The sequence below is a fragment of the Xenia sp. Carnegie-2017 genome, unplaced genomic scaffold (assembly GCF_021976095.1).
Source record: "Xenia sp. Carnegie-2017 unplaced genomic scaffold, XeniaSp_v1 HiC_scaffold_14, whole genome shotgun sequence".
Lineage (NCBI taxonomy): Eukaryota > Metazoa > Cnidaria > Anthozoa > Malacalcyonacea > Xeniidae > Xenia > Xenia sp. Carnegie-2017.
The window spans coordinates 4,856,028-4,875,210 of record NW_025813447.1 but is presented as its reverse complement, the minus strand read 5'-3'; the positions used below and the strand labels follow the sequence as shown (position 1 = coordinate 4,875,210).

Genomic DNA, 19,183 nt, shown 5'->3' with positions numbered 1-19,183 from the left:
ACGTAAAAAAACTAACGATTGATGACGCAGGAATTAAAGCGCATACTCTCACCCTATACCCACAGCTATGTGTATATCCTGTCACAAAGCATTAGCTACATTTACAAATTCTTGGCTGATTGACTGCGAGCTCAAATAATATAATTATCAAATTTGTGCAGACATACTAAAATCGAAGAGTGAAATAGTGCTGTCCTTCGATGGAAACGAGCAAAGGAGAAAAGGAGAGGCAAAAACGCGTCAACGAATCTAAACATGTGGTTGGAGAAATCGAAGAGTCAAGTGAAAGGTAAATAATTATATATCTTTATAATATAAACAAATCAATTTTATATACAAGGCTCAATGTAGGATTAATTTATAAATACAAAATCATACTTAGATAATTCATAGTATCTGTGTTGCTTATAACTAGCTGTTTCTACAGACTGTTGGTATCATTACTTTCTGTGCTATTTCATTTAATCTTTCTCATAACGGCTGTGCAATTGATTATTTAAACTGTTGTGCATAAGAAATTCACAGTTCACATCATTGCAAGATGGCACCACTAATGTGCATTTGACGCTAAACAGTTTTTTCATATAATGTAATCTGTAATCCGCAGTTCATGAAATATCTAAAATTTCAAAAACAACATTGTCAGTTTATGTTGAAGTCAGTTTGTGCCTTGTGCAATTTTGAACGATCTTCAACCGCAACAAAGTTTGCTAATCTTTCAATTTTCACACCTATTTTCTTACAATGGATTTAAACAAATGTTTATTTGATTAACGAACAGCGTTCTTACATTGATTCATAATTGTGTATGCTCTACTCAATACTTGCGATTTTTTCCTATTTTTAAAGTACGTAAAATCTGCCCCTTTCCGTCTAATGACAATTACATTCAAATGATTCAATACGAAGTATACAGTCGCCATGAACGAAGCACATCATATCATGATTATTCATGGTTTGTATCACATCTGAAAGCGCAATACTACCCCTTCAAAAACCTATGTATCCATATAGATTCCCATTGTTACAATATATCAATTCTGAAACTGAAAGAGATCATCCCCACAAAAATTCAATACATTCATTAGCTTCATTTTTGTTTTCGTGAAATGGTGACAATGCTGTCTTTATTTCAGCGACCTGCCAACATTTCTTCAAAAATCGAATTTCCGGACACCAGAATGGTTAAGAGAAGCGTTGGCGGAGTTCATGGGAACATTCATTCTTGTGGTAAACTTTCTACTTTTTTTTGAAACCTTCTACTTTCTAAGTCATATTCGCTGGTCTCGTAAAATAACACAAAAGCAGCAAAGACCTAGATAAACAGCGATAGTTTTTGCTGCAGAGATGTTTTGATCCGCAAGTACCACCCTGAGGGCAGTGCGATTAATCATTTATACACAGTGTTTGTATGTGTTTTTTTTTCTGAGACAAGATTTACAAATTTCATCCCGTGGCTAGTCAGTATGTTTATTCACTTTCAAATGTTAAGTCACTTTCAATGAAACGTAATAACAGCATGATTTATATACTGTATCAAGTGTATTCTCCGTCGTATGAAATGTTTTATTGCCAAATCGATGGAATATTCGAGCACAGTGTTTAACCATTGCTTATCAGATTTTTCTGTAAAAAAACCCCCAGGAATGCTCAAGTAATTTACGTATGCAGATAAAAACTCTTGAAATTGGCTTGGCAAGAGATGCAATAGGAAGCACATTTTTTTTATTTGTTGACCTCTCGACCCCTTGAGATCACTGGCGAGAGACTTAATCAACGTACACTTTATCATCGTGGCGCACTGAGATTATATGATGGCGAGGAACGAAAACAAACAGCCCGTTCTTAAATGTCACCACATATTTAGGTGTTCGTGATCGGCTCATCCGCACAGGCAATTTTAAGTTATGGCGCCGCAGGTACTGCTCTTTCCACTCATTTATCTGGAGGATTGGCACTAACAATGGCATTGTTCTGGGCAGCTGACGTATCCGGTAAATTCATCATAAGTGTACGATGACTATGTTTCAGTATCTAGATACATCGAATAAGCAAATTATGCCATCATACTCCCATAATCAGTAAAAGCACACTTCCATGCTATGCCCGCTGCGGTCTATTCACACATTTATAAATTGTTTGGACACACTTCAGGCGCCCATGTAAATCCAGCTGTAACTTTGGGATTCGCGTCTATACAGAGATTTCCATGGAAGAAAGTGCCAATCTACATTGCCTCTCAAATGCTCGGATCCATAATAGCGGCAGCTGTTGTTTTCGCTCTTTATCATGGTAAATATGCGTGACATAATTATTTGGAACGTGAATCGCATAAGTGCGCATTTAATAAAAACGACAAGTTTTTTTAAAATAAACATGTTTGAACATCTCATGATGCCATCTTCAGTATTATAAGGAATATTACGTATGTGATGAATATATATAAGAGTAGTATGATGCTGTGATACAATTTATACACTTATGAATAGATTATTGTATTACAATGAAATAGTGGTAAGAATTAATGATGAAAGTATTTACAGGCAGAATATAGTGTTAAAACGAAAAACTTGAACTTTGAGATTAGGGTTAGTTTTGTTAATGTGAAGTGTTTCTTTGATTTTGAGTGCGAATGTAGTATCTGCAGACTTACAAACATCATCAAAAGCTTCTGCACTGACATTAACATCCGACTAATTTTCACTTCCTTCAAAATCAAAAACTACTTCTCATTCAAAGATCCTATCCCTGATTCTATTAAATCTATGGTGGTATACCAATTCGATTGTGCGGGATGTAATTCCCGATACATTGGCGAAACTTCTCGTCACTTACCACCAGAATCAGGGAACACACCAAAACTGACAAAAACTCATATATTATTCGACACCTTTTAAAATCACCTTCATGCAAAACTAACTATTCGTCCGCTTGCTTTAAAATCATCGACACTGCAGATAATACATTCGCACTCAAAATCAAAGAAGCACTTCACATTAACAAAACTAACCCTAATCTCAAAGTTCAAGTTTTTCGTTTCAACACTATATTCGGTGTATAAATTGTATCACAGTGTAATATCACTCATGTATATTCATCACATACATAATATTCCTTATAATACTGAAGATGGCATCATGAGATGTTGAAACATGTTTATTTTAAAAAAACTTGTCGTTTTTATCAAACGCGCATTATCAATAGTGCTTTTACGCAGTTACGGTAATCGCATAATTATTGGGAACATATATGACATAATTATGGGGAACATTTATGACATAATTATTGGTAACATATATGACATAACTATGGGGAACATTTATGACATAATTTATAATTATGGGAGAACATATAGGACTAACTATTGGGACCATCTATGAAATAATTTTGGGGAACAATATAAATGACATAATTATTGGGAAAAATTTATGACATAATTATTGGGAACAAGATATTCTCGACGAAGCGCTCTTCCGTATTAGTCTTCCATATTGAAAAATTGAATTATCTGAAAACATCACTTTTCCCCATTGTTTCATTCACCACTTTCTCCGCTCCTTCTTCTCTCTCTCCAGTCTTTCCCGAGAAGCAGTCGTGTTATTGTAATTGAAGATACTTCTTTTTTCATGGGATCTTCTAACTCTTGGTGTAGGATCTTGATCTTATCTTTTTGTTGCCAGGACAGCCCTTCATAATCCGGTCTTTTAACTTCTTTTCTTTCTTTGAAATTTATTTAACGGCACATGGAGTCACAGACTATCTTCTGCTTCTTTATATAACCACGCTGAAGAACAACTGTGGTTCTTCTATAATTAAGTTTTGTCTTTTCTTATTTCATCATCCGACTATTGTTTCATTCGTCAGAACATCTTAACTTACGGAGTAAAATTTATTTCACATCATAGTTCGCTATCAAAACATTATTTGTTATAACCAATAACACTTCTTTTTATTGCTCCAGATTTTTTTGATAAATATGACGGAGGAGTTCGACAGGTTGTAGGACGAAACGCTACAGCTGGCATCTTTACTACATTCCCACAACCCTTTGTAACCAATGTGACTGGATTCTTTAATGAGGTACTTGTTAGGGGTATGAATTTATCTCAGAAATCCCAAAGAAAGTTTTTTTAGGTTTGTTTTGTAGCCATCAACCTTTGTTAGTTAAATTTTGCTCTTAACAAGTATTTGTCTTGATGAATAAAGATTTTGTAGTTCTTAACTGCTGAAAAATAAAATGAAGATATCCCCAAAATTATATGAAACGATGCATTACGGCAGACTTTATATAAGGAGCAACAAAATGAAAGAAAATTGTGATAGGTCTTGAAATGCATCGTGTCATGTTTAATTGCATGGATAACTTCATTTTGATTTTCCACAGTCCTTTTAAGAACTACTCAATTGTCTCACACAATGACAAATATCAGGGATAACTATATCATGTTTTTTATAATGTATAATATTTAATGACCATTTTAGGGTATTTGTTTCCTTAGCAACTATTGTTAATTTACAGCAACAAAAAACTATCAGGAAATTATTATTGTCATGATTATAAAGATTTCACACAAATATCCATTGACATTAAGCTACTTATACTTGATTTAACCGATTAGCTTTGATTATTTATTAATGACTGGAAAGAATGTTAAAGCATTTGATGACAAGCTTGACGCACAATGTTTGCATTATAAAATGCTGGAAAGAATGTTAAAACATTTGTTGACAAGCTTCACGCACAATGTTTGTATTGTGAAAGTATTAGCTATATAGATCCTTCTATCATAAGCAGATGTAGGAATTTGCCCCAAACTTCATTGTTGAACACTGAACCATGATACCTTACAATTGAGAACTGTTAAGGATTAGAGAATTATTGAAAATCGCGCAGCCGAGAAATTGTAAGGTGAAAGTCAAGGGCCAGTTTTCATATGTTGAACTTTATGTGACTGTTTACTGACAAGTCGATTAACATTGACATTTCAACATTTCAACCAGCATAAACAGTGTCTTAGATAAAACACATGACATGGTTTTCATCGCCATTCACTTTCTTTTGGATTTCTTCTTTCGTTTGATACCTATTATTCGCGATCTTTAAGATTCATCAAAAATACTCTATATTTGCAATTGATTTCACCAGATCGTTTTCTTTATGTAATGTAAAACATTTTCTTCACCAGATGGTATTCTTTATGTAAATATCTTTCTTCATTAGATCATGAACAGGAGTGAAAGGAGTAAAACTTTTAAGCGCATAACTTCCAACCTTTTCTGAAGCGTCATATGTCACTTAAGTTGTAATTTTCATATCAGGCTAAGTTATTTGTTTTCATTCTTAAGGTTTTGTAAATTTAAAAAGTCAGAGCATAGAGAAATTTCTGAAATAAGTTTTTTGTTGTGAAGTATTTAATCTTTTCCATTTGTCAAAATGATTTAACGCTTGCTGAATCCCGGCTGCCGGGCTCATGTTAACAGCCCCTTACAAAAGATAAACGACTTTCCTTATCAGCTCGTATTCCTCAGCTAGCATTTTTTATATACAGTCGTATATGCGTGTTTAATAAAACCACATATAAATACAAACCATTACGTAATGCTGACGTCAATCTTTTTCCAACCAGTTCTTCGGTACAACGATGTTTGTGGCACTTCTGTCTGCGATACTCGACAAGAAGAACGGCAACAAGCCAAGTCCTGGGTTGGCACCAGTAGCTGCAGGATTTATTGTGATGGTAATTGGAATGACATTTGGCTACCATTGCGGTTACCCCATTAACCCAGCCAGGGACCTGGGACCAAGAATATTCATCGCCATGGCTGGTTGGGGTGGAGAAGCTTTCACGTGAGATTACAGTGGAATTTTGTTTGCATATAATCATCCATTTTACAAAAGCATTATCAATTATCATCGTACAAAACATAAATAAGTATTCCACTGAATATATTATTTAAGAAGGTTGCTTACATTCTAATTAGACAATTTCACTGATGAGAAACGTTTGTTTTTTGGTATCAAGCTTATTCATTTAACAACCTGAATAAGAGTGAGTTTTGGCTTTAAGACAAGAGTTGGCAGCTGTACTTCCAAAGAACGTATACTAAATATGAATGTTTACATATAATTTCCTCAAGGTGCAAACATCTTTTAAGTTATAGGAATGATGTCCATGTGTCCTTTTTCACTTTCATAATACCTCGTACTAATCCAATCTTACAGTGCACATGACCATTGGTTTTGGATTCCACCGGTTGCCTGCAGTCTCGGAGGTATCTTTGGTGCATATTTGTACGTGTTGATGGTGGAATTTCACCGAAAGACAGAGGAAAAATACATCAAAAACCGGAACAGCAATAATCAACAAATTTCAATGAATACAATTGAGGTAGCTTAGATGGTAATGTATATTGGTGATCTTTTATAAATGTGACAGGAGTGCATTATTAAAAACTTTATAACAATTTCAATCATGTTGAAGTAGTTACAACTTTGCAAGAAGCCTCTCTAACAATAAATTGGTCTAAAGCCTGGTTCACACGAGTGAAATAATGATAAACACAAGCGTAGACAAAGATAAAACAAAGATAATCAACGAAGCATGTGACATAAGCATTGACATAAGCGCAAGCATAAGGAAGAAATTCAAGCATAAGCTAAGAGAAGAACAAAAGAACAACAAAAAAGATTTAAATAAAATCCCAGTGCCTTTGTCTATGTAAACATCTAGAGCAATAGAAACAAAATTGTTGACCTTTATGCTTATTTTACTCGTGTGAACCAGGCTTAAAAGCTCGATCATTATTCCTGAAAAACAAGTTAAAATTTTATCTTATTCTGCAGAATGAAAACCGTACAATTTGAATTGGAGCAACTCAACAAGCTGGTCTCTCAAGGAAAAAAATCTTTTTATTTTTACTTTATTCTTATCTTTATTCTTATCTTATCTTCATATATCTTATAAATATTGATGTATATCCACAGATATATTTCATAATTGTTCATAAGTATTCACATATATCCATTGCTCATGTATAATTGAGGTACACTATTCACTTATCATATAGTGTATAATTTTGATGACTTTATACGTATGCGTGAACTACTATTGTGTTAACCCCACGATCTATAGGTATTATACAGTATGCTCACTCTCAAATACATGCAATCTGACGTATGGAAATATATTATGTAAATCATGTTTCATTTTACGTGTCATTAGAGTGACATTTACGCTGAAGATAAATAAGAAAGATTTTGATTAGTTCAAAAACAGTGCTTGTCACGCGTAATTTGTGCAATATCCCAGCATCACAAGAAAAATGCATTTTAACATTCGGGCTTATCTTGGGTAGCTTAATATAACATAAAGCATCTTTTCCCAACAGCAAGAAAACAGATAACGTCGTTATGATAACGTAAGCAAATCACGTATAATTAGAGTATCACTCGAAGTGACAAAGCCAGCCACGATCGTCTACGCCTAAAATGCAAATTTTTCAGCCACATCAGTATCCATTGTTTAGAATATTAATTTCTTCCGTTGTTTATTTCAGTAAAAAAACAACATTTGAATTATAAGAGTAAAAATCCCCTTAACTTGCTAAAGGTCATATTTCGATACACGAAGACTATTCTGAATAATGCAGTAATTTAGAACCCAATTCTTTCTACTTATAACTACCGTGTTAAGGTGAGGCGAGGACGCCATCTTGAAAGGTGGCAAAACACAAAACTCAAAATGAAAAATAAGCTAAAAGAAGGTTTAAAAACCGAATCCTATCACAAATTTAAAATATAGAACCTATACTCTCAGCATTACTACTGTATATAAACTCAGGAAAAGCAGATATTAATCCTAAATATCGTCAGCTTTTTGACCTTTAAGATGACGGCTTGCCTCAGTCGTAACTATAAAATTTTGGCAAAGTCAGATATTTATCTAGGTCATTGGAATAAACTTACATGAAACATGCTTTCTTAGTGTTGCATGATATCTATTGCTTTTTATGCGTTTTTAATCTCGGCATGCCAAAGCGTATGTATGACAAATTTTAGAACATAACTAATGTCGTGCTTTGCACAATCTCAGTGCCTTTTGCATGTATCCTTCTGTAACGTAGACAAAAATGTACAGGGACAGGCGGATAGACATGTGTTTGAGTACAACTTGTTGGTTACCCTAAAAAAAATTGGAGTCTTGAAGAGTCTTTAAAAGAGGAACACACTTAAACGCTCCTTCTATGAGGACTACTCAATTTCAAAGCTAATTACTGAAACGTATGCTTCAAATAATTAGGAAGTAAAGCACATTACTATGCAGTAAATTTTCTTAGATTTTTCAACGCAGGATATGATTATCATATGAAACCTTCAGATCTTGTTTTCCACATCATCTTTTGCACAGTTGTGAAAACATCTCAAAACACGTAATCTCAAACTTGCGAAAAGCGAAAATGACTCAGACAAACAATGCGGACCACATGTGTAGACTGTTATGAGTCATTAGCTCAAATGATGAAGTAATTTTGTTTTAGATTCGTTATTTATCATTGTTCATCCATTAGTATGCAAGATTTTCATATTACGAACGTGATGCAAGAGTCACTGGTTACATATTACGTTTATCAGTAAAGTAGTTTTGAAATATCGATTGCTGGTTTTTTGTGTTTCCTTATTTCAAGCACAGGATATATTGGATTGTGATAATAATTGTATGGACGATATGAAAACAAGAAATCCTTTTTTCTGCCAGGGAACTTGCAAACTGTGTAATCAAGTGCTGTATTAGATTACCAGGCTGACGTCGAATTTGTCGCTATGGTAATGCGCATGCAATCGGATGTTCGTCACACAAAGAAGTTTCATTGAAGTTTCCCTGCTGTTTATTCCCACACAGTGACCTGGTAAATATCTTTGTTGAGTCTACACCGTTTCATTTTATAAAGAATGAACTGTTAGACTATTTTGCCACGTAAAACTATCCAGTATGTTTAATAAAATTACTCCATGGGTAGAGCTTGCCGATCTCAGCGTTCCTCTTTGTCAGAAAATACTACTGACTTGGCGTAATGAATTAAATGTCACACAAAAACTTATAATGAGTGGCGCTGCTTGGCTGCTGGTTGTTTAAAACAAGCAGAATATAGCACAATGGCATCAATAAACTTTCAAAATCAGGTAATTTGAGTATTTAAACAATGAATAGGTCACTTTGCAGGTGAAGGTTGAAAACAAAATCCATATCACTGGTCCCGTGGTCTTTACAGTCCGTAGCTATTTTCACAAATGTCAAATATGGCTGATTCGAAAAGTAATTTCCCACCCGTTAGCTTAGCGTAATGATACCATGAAAAATACACAATAGCTACGTTAATTTTAAAGGTTTTCTCTTTAGTACACCCTGTATATAGAGAATACTAATGTGTATTAAAGTATGACCATGAGCTATTGTGTTTAATTATTCTTTACGAGTTTCTGTTTAACTTGTATTTTCTTTACCTTAGCTCCACACCACCAGATTATTAACATGCTATTTAATCTAATATACAGGTCTATCACAAAAAAGACCTTTACAAATTGACGTTTAGTGATAATTTTAATGTCTGTCACCATGCTAAGCCCCGAGTACGTAAAATATTGTGAGGTTTTTGTGTATATTACATATCTTTGTAACTAGCACAAAAGTTTTTTTGCTTTTCAAAATTTATTTGAACTTCTAACAGCAAAACATGAACAGTAATGCACAGGCACAGAATAATGATTATACAAAAGGGTCACTCAGGTGTACAACGTGTCCTCTTGTCGGCAATTATTCCAGCCAGATGATTAGGATTTCTCACTAGTTTCCAACCTTTAAAATTAGCTATATGACGTCAATACTTACTATGAATACAAGTATATTTTGACTTAAGAAATGACTTCGGATCATTTTAAGTAAGGGTTAAAGCATGATCACTTTCATTCACTTGTGTTTTATGAAATTAAGTGTCCCGAGCATTCGATAGAAAATCACGAGGGCGTAGGCCGGGTGAATTTTTATTTGATGTGAGGGTCTCCTAATCCCATAGGACACAAGTGATTATGCTCTAATCATCTTAGAACATGACCAAAGCCACGAAGGATTATTTATGGTATTGAATTTAAGATGCCCTGTTTTTATTTTAGTCATTATTGGTTATTATTATATGGCCAGCATCACTTCCAGCAAAATGGCGCGCTTTGATTTGCTCAGAAACATTTTTGTCTGTCAATTATTTTCCCGTAATCGACCACGGTCCAAAACGTGCAATTTTACAGTTAAATGTAAACAAACTTCGTAACCGCAAAACGCAAAATAAACGAAACAAAAATTCATTTGCGAAGGTGATTTGAAGGAAAGACACTTGGAAAACAGTTTAACTGTCCAGACGATACAATTTGAAACGATCTATTCTTTTATGGACGAAAACTAGAAAAGTGAAAGCCAACCCGTAAAAAACAGCAAGGATGAGAAGAAAGCAAGATTCGTTTCAGGTCAAATAATACCACACTCTACGGGCTCGGTTTGTACAAAAACACCTCGTTCCGATATTTCTCTGTAAAAACTTCGAGCTCGGTTAAGGCTTAGTAATGATTGTTTAAGTGTAAGAAAAGTAAATAAACATCAAAAATGAAAAGATATAATACCCTTTCGCAGTAGTTTTAATATAATTTATTTTAATCTGTGTACTTAAAGACATAAGTTAGGGAGTTGGAATTGTTAGAATATCAGATTGCAACTTAAGATTTGTTGAAAGATGAAGGAGAATGTGACATAACTTTATACTTTCGAGATGCCATACAACTAGAAGAAATTGAAAAGAGAGAGAAACAAAGAGTTTAACGAAAAAAACAAGAGATAATACGGTATGGGCATTGAGTACTTTGAAATCATGGGCAGAATAACGAAATCAACAACTTTCGACATTATGTGAAGACTAACCTTATGTTCCAAATGATTTGAAGAATGTTGGTGTCAGAGAAATAAATAATTGGTTAACACGTTTTATTTTAGAAGTAATGAAGCGGGATATTTCCCCGTATCATGCTAACTCTTTTTATGCTAATACATATTACATGTAGATTGATCAGGCATTTCAAGGACGACTTAAAAAGGTTGGATTTGAACGTTCTTTCAAAGGACAATGCAAAGTTCGACTCCTTTCAAAATGCATTGGATTCTTGCATGAAAGAAATGACTGCTTTGGGAACAGGTACAAATGAGATATAGAACATCAAAATACTGGATGCTGATTGGCCGAGTGGCTTTGGCCATGTTCCAAACATTGCTATTTGCATCACTATACATTTCTGTTTACATCACCATACATAGCTACTTGCAGCCCCATACATTTCTATTAGCACTACCATGCATTGCTATTTGCATCAGCATACATAGCTATTTGCTATTTTGTAGACGACAAGAGAAAGAGAGAGAGACAGCTGGTTAAAATCGTTAAAATAGATGTTTAACTCTATAATCACTGATTTTAGTTGATGTTAAACAGGCGATGTGGAGTGTTTGTGAATTTACGTAATAGAAAATGATCTTCTAAACAAGAATTATACTAAATATTGAATATTACGAACCATCTCATCACAGTTTTTTCAATTTGATCACAAACATTTTTCCAAAAGTGAAAAATTTTCTTTGTAGTAATTAAATTGAACAAGTGGCACAAATGATAAGGTTTGATGGCGATTGGAGTGTCTTAGTCACGTGGAAGATATTAACCAATGAAAATTGACCAAACTGCTTTCATTTTACAAGCTTTTCTTGGAAGAAGAGTTCAACGGAGTTGTCGAGCACATGCGTTTAACCGTTCTCTTGGCTAACCCTTTTCAATTGGTCATCGCTGAACACTGCCGTCTTTCCAACTTTGTTGAAGGAAAAAAGGTTTGAATGTATTAGCTATGAAAACGTGTTTTTGAAGTAGTGTCATGTCATTTATAAAAAGCAAGTAAACACATTTGTGATATTTCTACCAAGAATACCTGATTCGATAAAAGTGTTTCATTTTCGCCATGTAGTTCATGCTTTTTATATTATTAAGTCTACAGGTGGCTTTAATGGTATTTTGCAGAACAATATGTCTTCAGAAAATGTTTTTCAAACTTTAAGCATTCTATGTTGAGCTGTGCATTTTTTGTCATTTTACCGTGCCAAAGAACATTCATACACAATGCGAGTTTTACCTAAAGTTGTAACTGAAATTTTTTTGCGTCGTGAATGTCACCTTCAACGGTTAGAGAATGTAATTTTTTCAATTTAGTACAATTACAATGCAAATTTTACGCTACTTTTGTAATATTGTCATAGTGAAAGTTATATTTGCGACAAGTGCTAAATCAGAAGTACAGAGTTGAAACAAAAAGTTCAAGGTGGAGTATTTCAATTGTTTGGAGTCTAAAACCGTATCTTCACTACAAAATATTTTAGTATGTTGAGACCAAATATGCTTAAACAGATTGTTTCTAACGCAATGCTTACTTTGTTTGTTATCAGATTTGCATATTCGTTTATATCTTCCCTGCGTCTTTGTTATGTTTACAATGGACAGAATTTGATGTTGTAATTGAATACCTGTAGACGAAATACTTGGAGTACCGTTCAATCTACCGTTCAACTTTACATTACAGTTTATGCTAAGACAACTGTAGACATAAAACTAACGTAATTACAATGATAGTTCAAGAAATATTCCATGAGACTCGAGAGAAAAAAAACTATTTCCCAAAAACAAACAAGTTTTTTATTTAGGAACGAAGATCATAGGTTGCGATAGTTCTTTAATAAAATCAACGTCTTTCGGGAGAGATTTATTCGGCAGAATTTCGTTGTAAAGTGCCCCAAATTTGATCACACGATATTTGGCCGACTTCCGATTGTTTTCTGAACTCTTTTACATTATCACATGAATTTCGTCGCTTAATAAGTCCAGAAATGTTTATTTTAGTGTACGATTCGGTAACTGGTAATATTTTAAAGTATTAAAATGAGCGGGCAACGATTTTTGACTTGTTTACTTTTAAAGGAAACATTGCATTTATTTTAAGTCACGTGACTATGAATGAACCAATCACATTCAACAAACACACCACCTATATAACAATTAACACCTAAATTTCTATTCAAAACTACTGTTTTGCAACGTATTTTAAAAATGAAAATACTAGAATTGCACAAGTAGTTTATGAGTAGAATTAAAGCTATTAGAATTAAGTGTAATGTTTACAGTAAAGTAAAAGGGCGTTGTTTCGTTGATAATTATTTTGCAGTTTGCTCACTCTCGGAGAAACTTGTCCTCGCGCATGCTGGCCGCCATGTTTTCAGAGAATATTAAGAAATGTATTACGGAAACATACAGTTTACCAACTAATTGGCAATATTTGTCGATTTTTACGCATCCATCGGCTTATATATCCTCAAAGCAGCTAATTTATTCAGCTAAAGCCAATCGGTGGACAAAAACGCAAAAATATCGCCATTTCATTGTAAAAATCACATTTCTGTAATACAGATCTCAGCAATCTCACTTCTCTTTCCTTACTGCCAACATAGCGGCGAACATGAGCGAGGTTACATGTCTGAGGACAAAAAGTTCAAAGGTTCCGACGAGAGTGAGCATACAGTGCAATACCTATAATGTAGTAGAATAATATACATAGTTTAATTTTTTTCTTGATTCTGACAAAGGTTTTCTTGCAGGTTTAAAAAAGGTATCGTAAGAAACTAAAAGATTTTATCATGGCAAGTGGAGCTTCCCGAGTAGGAATCATGGTATTGTCTATTGCACAAATTGTAAGAACCTTTCCTCGTTTGCTTGAAGTTTTTTTGCGATTCATTTTACGTGTCATTAGCGTGACACTCACGCGTGTAGCCAAATAAGAAAGATTTTAATTGGTTCAAAGAACGTTGTGCAGGTCACTCGCCGTGATTAGTGCATTATCCCAACATCACAAGAAAAATGCATTTTAAACTCGGGCTTACTTTGTGTAGCTTAGTAATACATAAAGCATATTTTCCCAATAGCAACAAACAAAAAAAATCGTTATGATAATGTAAGAAAATCATGTTTAATTACTGTATGAGTCGAAGGGACGAAGCCAGCCACGAACGTCTACGCTTCAAATGCAAATTTTTCAGGCAAACCAATATTCATTCTTTAGAAAATAAATTTCCTTCTTTGTTAATTCCAGTATAAGAACATAAAACGTTTGCATTATAATAGTAAAATCCCTGACCTTGCCACAGTTACACAAAGACTATTCCGAATGCACAAAGATACTCGATATCTGAATCTCGATACACGAAGACCATTCATTAAACATGATTTCTTATTGTTTTTGTATGATATCGATTGCTCTTTCAAGGTATTTTTAATCTCGGCCCTTGGCTCTGTGGGATTTTTCTTGAATGAATTGAACGCAGCTTTCGAGAAAGTCAAAAGTGGAGCACCAGGTCAAGTTGCTCAACTTCTTAGCCTTTTTCTGACTGGACTCTACGGGCGTGAAGAATTCTTCCTCTGCTCGGCCTCTGTCGCACTTGTTGTTGCCTTGTGTTCGTTGATCATTGGGATAACACGGTCTCACAATAAAGCACCATGCGCCGCATTTGTGAGTGTTCCTTTTTAAAAATGATATATGTCACCTCATTGTAACTTTTGTAGATTTGCTTCATTTTAATTGGAAAAAATTGAGTTGGATGTGTAAAAACACTTGTTCTCATCGGGCATAATGACTTAAATTTTGTTAGCTTTAATGACTACCTCAATTTACATATTTTCGGGGTAATATATGGTTAAATTACGAAACTTTACGTCAAAAGATGATTTTATAATGCTTTAGGCATTGGCTTTCTGTCGATGCATTGAAGAAGCTAGCCGGCAAAGTGTAGTCGTGCTATGTAAACATCTTATCAATCTTGTGATTTATTTCTCATGATTTATGTTCCTTATCGGCGAGAGAACACCAAAAAAGCATGGATAAGCTTGGAGGCTTTCTACGCCTTTACTGTATCAATTTTTGCAGAAATTGCTTTACTTGTCTGGCTTGACAGAAATTTGGCAACCTAAAATTCTTTTATTGCTTGAGTAGAAATTAGCTAAGGTTCTAGTCATTTGTTGTTTATCTTTGGGTATAATTACAGTTCAGTCCATTTTCCTTTCTCCATTCATGTAAAGATGATTGCCTCGCACGTAGTACTGCTGCTTTTTCTGGTTGTATCTTCGTCACTTCTGGCAAAACAGAAACAACCTACCACAGTAAATCAATATGTGACGTCTTAGATGATGGAAATGACACTGACGCTCGATGCTATCAGCTGATAATTGGAGTGGTAAATTTTGTCTTTCACTGTAACGTAGCCATCCAGTAGGATTTAGTCCTGTGAACAAAACATTATCATTATTTATTTCTTTATAAATCTATTGTTTGCACTGGGAGTTTACATAGGATAAAATTTACAGTCTTTCTGGGGAGTGTAGGAGGGTTGCTCTCCCCAAAATTCTTCACCTCCTCGCAAGAAAAAATATAAAATGGTATTACGTGCTGTAGACGATTCAATTAACTGTATTAAAGGCTATAAAAATGTACAGTAAGACTAAGTAAAAAACAGAACTTCTCATTTTAACCATTTGCAATTAAATATTACCATGTTCGTTTTCATTAAAACATTAAAATTGAAATAGATTAGTAAATGTGCATCACATTAACAAAACACACATCACTTATCTCAAAACCTGTAAATCCACAACAGGCCTTTGCAACTGTTGTTATGATAAGTTTGCACCCTCGTTCTAAATCATCACCTCAACTAATGAGCATTGTCCGCCCCTGTCTTTTGCCATCCTTATATACTTTTTGATATGTTTTGAAAATTGTTTACTCGAGTCTAATTGCTTCCACCGTGTTCATGCTGAAGTGAAAAACTTTTCTATTTTTCCCCCAAAACTTACCATTAATTTTCCTAGATTTGTATCGGCCTTTTTATCTGTGTTTGATGTGCGTGTTTTTGTATTTTCTGCTTATTGGAAATATGCTTTCGTCAAGTTTTTTACTGATGTAAAACTTTTCTATTATCTTTAGGCTTCGGGTTTTCTATCTGTTGCGTTGTTCATTGGTAGTACAGTCATTTACTGTGCATCCTTATCCCAGATGGTTGGCATTTCTTTCATCAACATGGATAGCTATTCCAGTTAAGCATGATGCAGAAGGTCAAATAAGCATGGCTTTCTAGAGGAGTGGTGTTGTTATTTGTTTTCTTATTTGTGTTTGCCAGATTATGGACAAATAAAGACATTTTTTATTAATCACATTTTTAAATTTGCAAGGCATTTCTCCGTGTAGATGTATAAAATATATGTATTTCCATGAGTAAATTGTGTTAAATGCCGTTTCCCGGGCTTGAACCATGGTTTCAACATACTTGACAAAGATGGTGCAGACCGAACCTGAGTGAAAGACTTTGACTGAAAAATTTGACCATATGGTCTTCGTATCTCTTTTGGAAAAAATGATTTAATTTAGTTGACAATTGAAATACGCTCAAAGAATTTTTTAAAGTATTCGAGCTTCTCAAAACATGGGCACGGTGTGTCAAGTTTCTTTGAGTATTCACCCTAGTGCGTTCAGAGTTATAATTCATAATTGTGGTCAGCAGCGAAGCTTATTCCTTTATAATATTTTGAGATGTTTGGTTTAAACTGGCAACTTCATGTCATCAGTAAATAAGAGAGCGGCTGATACGTGCATGCGAAAGCGTACCTATGGCAAATTGTACAACATAATTAATGTTGTGCTTTGCACAGACATGTGTTTGAGTACAACTTGTTGATTAGCGTAAGAAATATTAGTTTTTAGAGTCTTGAAGAGCAACACATTTCAACGCTCGTTCTCTGAGGAATACTTAATTTCAAAGTACATTTCTGAAACGTATGTTTGAAATAATTAGGAAGTAAAGAATACAACCATGCAGTAAATTTTCTCAGACTTTTCAACAGAGGATATGATTATCACATGAAACCTTCAGATTTTGTTTTCCACATCATCTTTTGCACAGTTGCGAAAACATCTCAAAACACGTAATCTCAAACGTGCGAAAAGCGAAATGACTCAGACAAACAATGCGGACAACATGTGTAGATTGTTACGACTCGTTAGCTTAACTGTTAAAGTAATCTTGTTTTCAAATTGTTATTTATCATTGTTTATCAATCAGTTAGCAAGATTTTAAAGTTATGAACGTGATGCAAGCGTTACTGGTTACATATTAAGCCTAAAGTACTTTAGAACTATCGATTTCCGGCTTTTGTGTTTCCTTATTTCCAGCACAGGATACATTGGATTGTGATAATTTTTGTATGGACGAGATGAAAACAAGAAATCCGTTTATTATGCCACGGAGCTTGCAAACTGCATAATCCAGTACTGCATGTAGATTAAATTAGATTACCAGATTGACTTTGCCGCTATTGTAATGTACGCACAATCGGATGTACGTCAGACAATGTCCACTAATGTCCAATATGACAGATTCACTAATGTCCACTATGGGAGATTCACCTGCTTTAAAGAGGCAAAGAATGACGACTAAAACTAAATGTACTTTAATGTAGTTAAACTAACTGTTGTTTATGTCGTCTTTTTGAAATGTCGTCTCTTCGTCGTTCATGTCGTAAATGTCGTCTCTATTTAAATCCAATATTCTAGTGTGGAGGTGTAATCGTTGGTCGTATAATATAATTACAATAAACAACATGAAAAAAACTGAGAATTAATGATGGTAATTATAAATGTAGACAAAACGGTAGACATAAAGGTGGACATAAAGATAGACATAATGGTAGGCATAAAGTTAAACAAAAAGGTTGACATAAAGGTACACATTAAATTAGACACAAAGATAGTCATAAAGGTAGACATTAAAATAGACATAAAAGTTGATATAAAGGGTAAACGTGAGGGTAGATATATAGGCCGTGGTGTAGCCAGCCCTCAAATTGGTCCTGCTATGTTAATTTTTCTGTGTTCACTCACTGTAAAAAACAATCGATTTCTAAAAAATGAATAATGCTAATGATCTACAATTTACATAGCTGGATCAAAACGTGTGGGCTGGCTACGCTACTGCATATAGGGAGACTTGGGGCTGTTGATATGAGCCCGCCTAATCAGCCCTAGATTCAGTTCAGTGAGGCGTTAAATGATTTTGCAAATGGAAACGATTCTATACTTATCAGATAAATTTTCTTGAGCAATTTCACAATATTCTGATTCAGCAACTACGCAAAACATTTAAAATTGAAACAACATTTTCAACAGGAATGACTTGTGGCGCTTAACAAACAGTTGAAATTTTTAACCTTGAAGTCTTTCAATGCCTCGAAATCATTTAACGCCTCATAGAATCCCGGTTAGCCAGGATCATATGAACAGCCCTTAAAATTGAAGATAATTGTACACACAAAGATATTACACAAAAGTTAGTCTTATATTCACGAAGGTAGACACAAAGTTTTACGTAAAGGTAGACAAAAAAGTAGACATAATGTGAGACAAACCTAAACAAAAAGGTACACACAAAGGTAGGCAAAGAAGACTAGATGGGAGACACAAAGACAGATAGAAGTAGACAAATAGATAGGTACACAAAAAATATAAAAGTAACAAGGTGAACAAATGTAAAAGACAAAAAAGCAGAGACAAAGATAGACACAAAGTTTTATTTGGTAGGCTGAATAAATTTCATTGCTCAAATGATTTTTACAATGACACAGACAATGGTAAGTGCTTCGCACTTACTGAAAAGAAAACATAGTTCTATTGTCTTCCATCACTGCATTTTTGGATTATGTTTGATAAATATCCATTGTCGTTAAATTTGTGTAGTAAGTTTGATATATTTGTCTATGGATGCGACATATTGCAAGAAGTTGTTCTAAAACTTCTTAAAAAAGACTGGTATGTAGGGTTATTCAAAGTCTTAGGGCAATTGAGCAACATATTCAACTCATGATTTTGCTTATTTCATTCCAGATGATGATGATTATGAAAAGAACTCAGGGTAGAACACAAAGTAGAGCAAAAAAACACGTTTGATCAAACCACAACAAAACCTCTGTTAAAAAAACACAAAGGAAATACAAATATGGTTAAGAGTAA

The 19,183-nt window shown here is 34.2% G+C and overlaps 2 protein-coding genes across 4 annotated transcripts; both read left to right on the top strand.

Moving 5' to 3' along the window:
* LOC124434263 (aquaporin-3-like) lies at positions 1-7,274 on the top strand. 2 transcript variants are annotated; one of them, XM_046984144.1, is made up of 8 exons: positions 1-289; positions 1,137-1,230; positions 1,868-1,994; positions 2,155-2,292; positions 3,962-4,080; positions 5,628-5,848; positions 6,224-6,389; positions 6,845-7,274. In XM_046984144.1, the coding sequence occupies exons 1-8, from the start codon at positions 201-203 to the stop codon at positions 6,863-6,865; spliced, it is 975 nt and encodes a 324-aa protein (XP_046840100.1). In that variant the 5' UTR covers positions 1-200; the 3' UTR covers positions 6,866-7,274. The 2 variants fall into 2 exon arrangements, with proteins under 2 accessions (XP_046840100.1, XP_046840101.1); XM_046984145.1 differs by having other exon boundaries at positions 6,224-6,401.
* Positions 7,275-11,811: 4,537 nt separating this feature from the next.
* On the top strand, positions 11,812-19,183 carry LOC124434389. 2 transcript variants are annotated; one of them, XR_006944762.1, is made up of 5 exons: positions 11,812-11,918; positions 13,731-13,823; positions 14,396-14,638; positions 15,205-15,359; positions 16,109-16,401. XR_006944762.1 is itself a non-coding variant. In XM_046984280.1 (4 exons), the coding sequence occupies exons 2-4, from the start codon at positions 13,770-13,772 to the stop codon at positions 19,118-19,120; spliced, it is 360 nt and encodes a 119-aa protein (XP_046840236.1). In that variant the 5' UTR covers positions 11,812-11,918; positions 13,731-13,769; the 3' UTR covers positions 19,121-19,183. The 2 variants fall into 2 exon arrangements, 1 of the variants encoding a protein (XP_046840236.1); XM_046984280.1 differs by lacking the exons at positions 15,205-15,359; positions 16,109-16,401 and adding an exon at positions 19,058-19,183.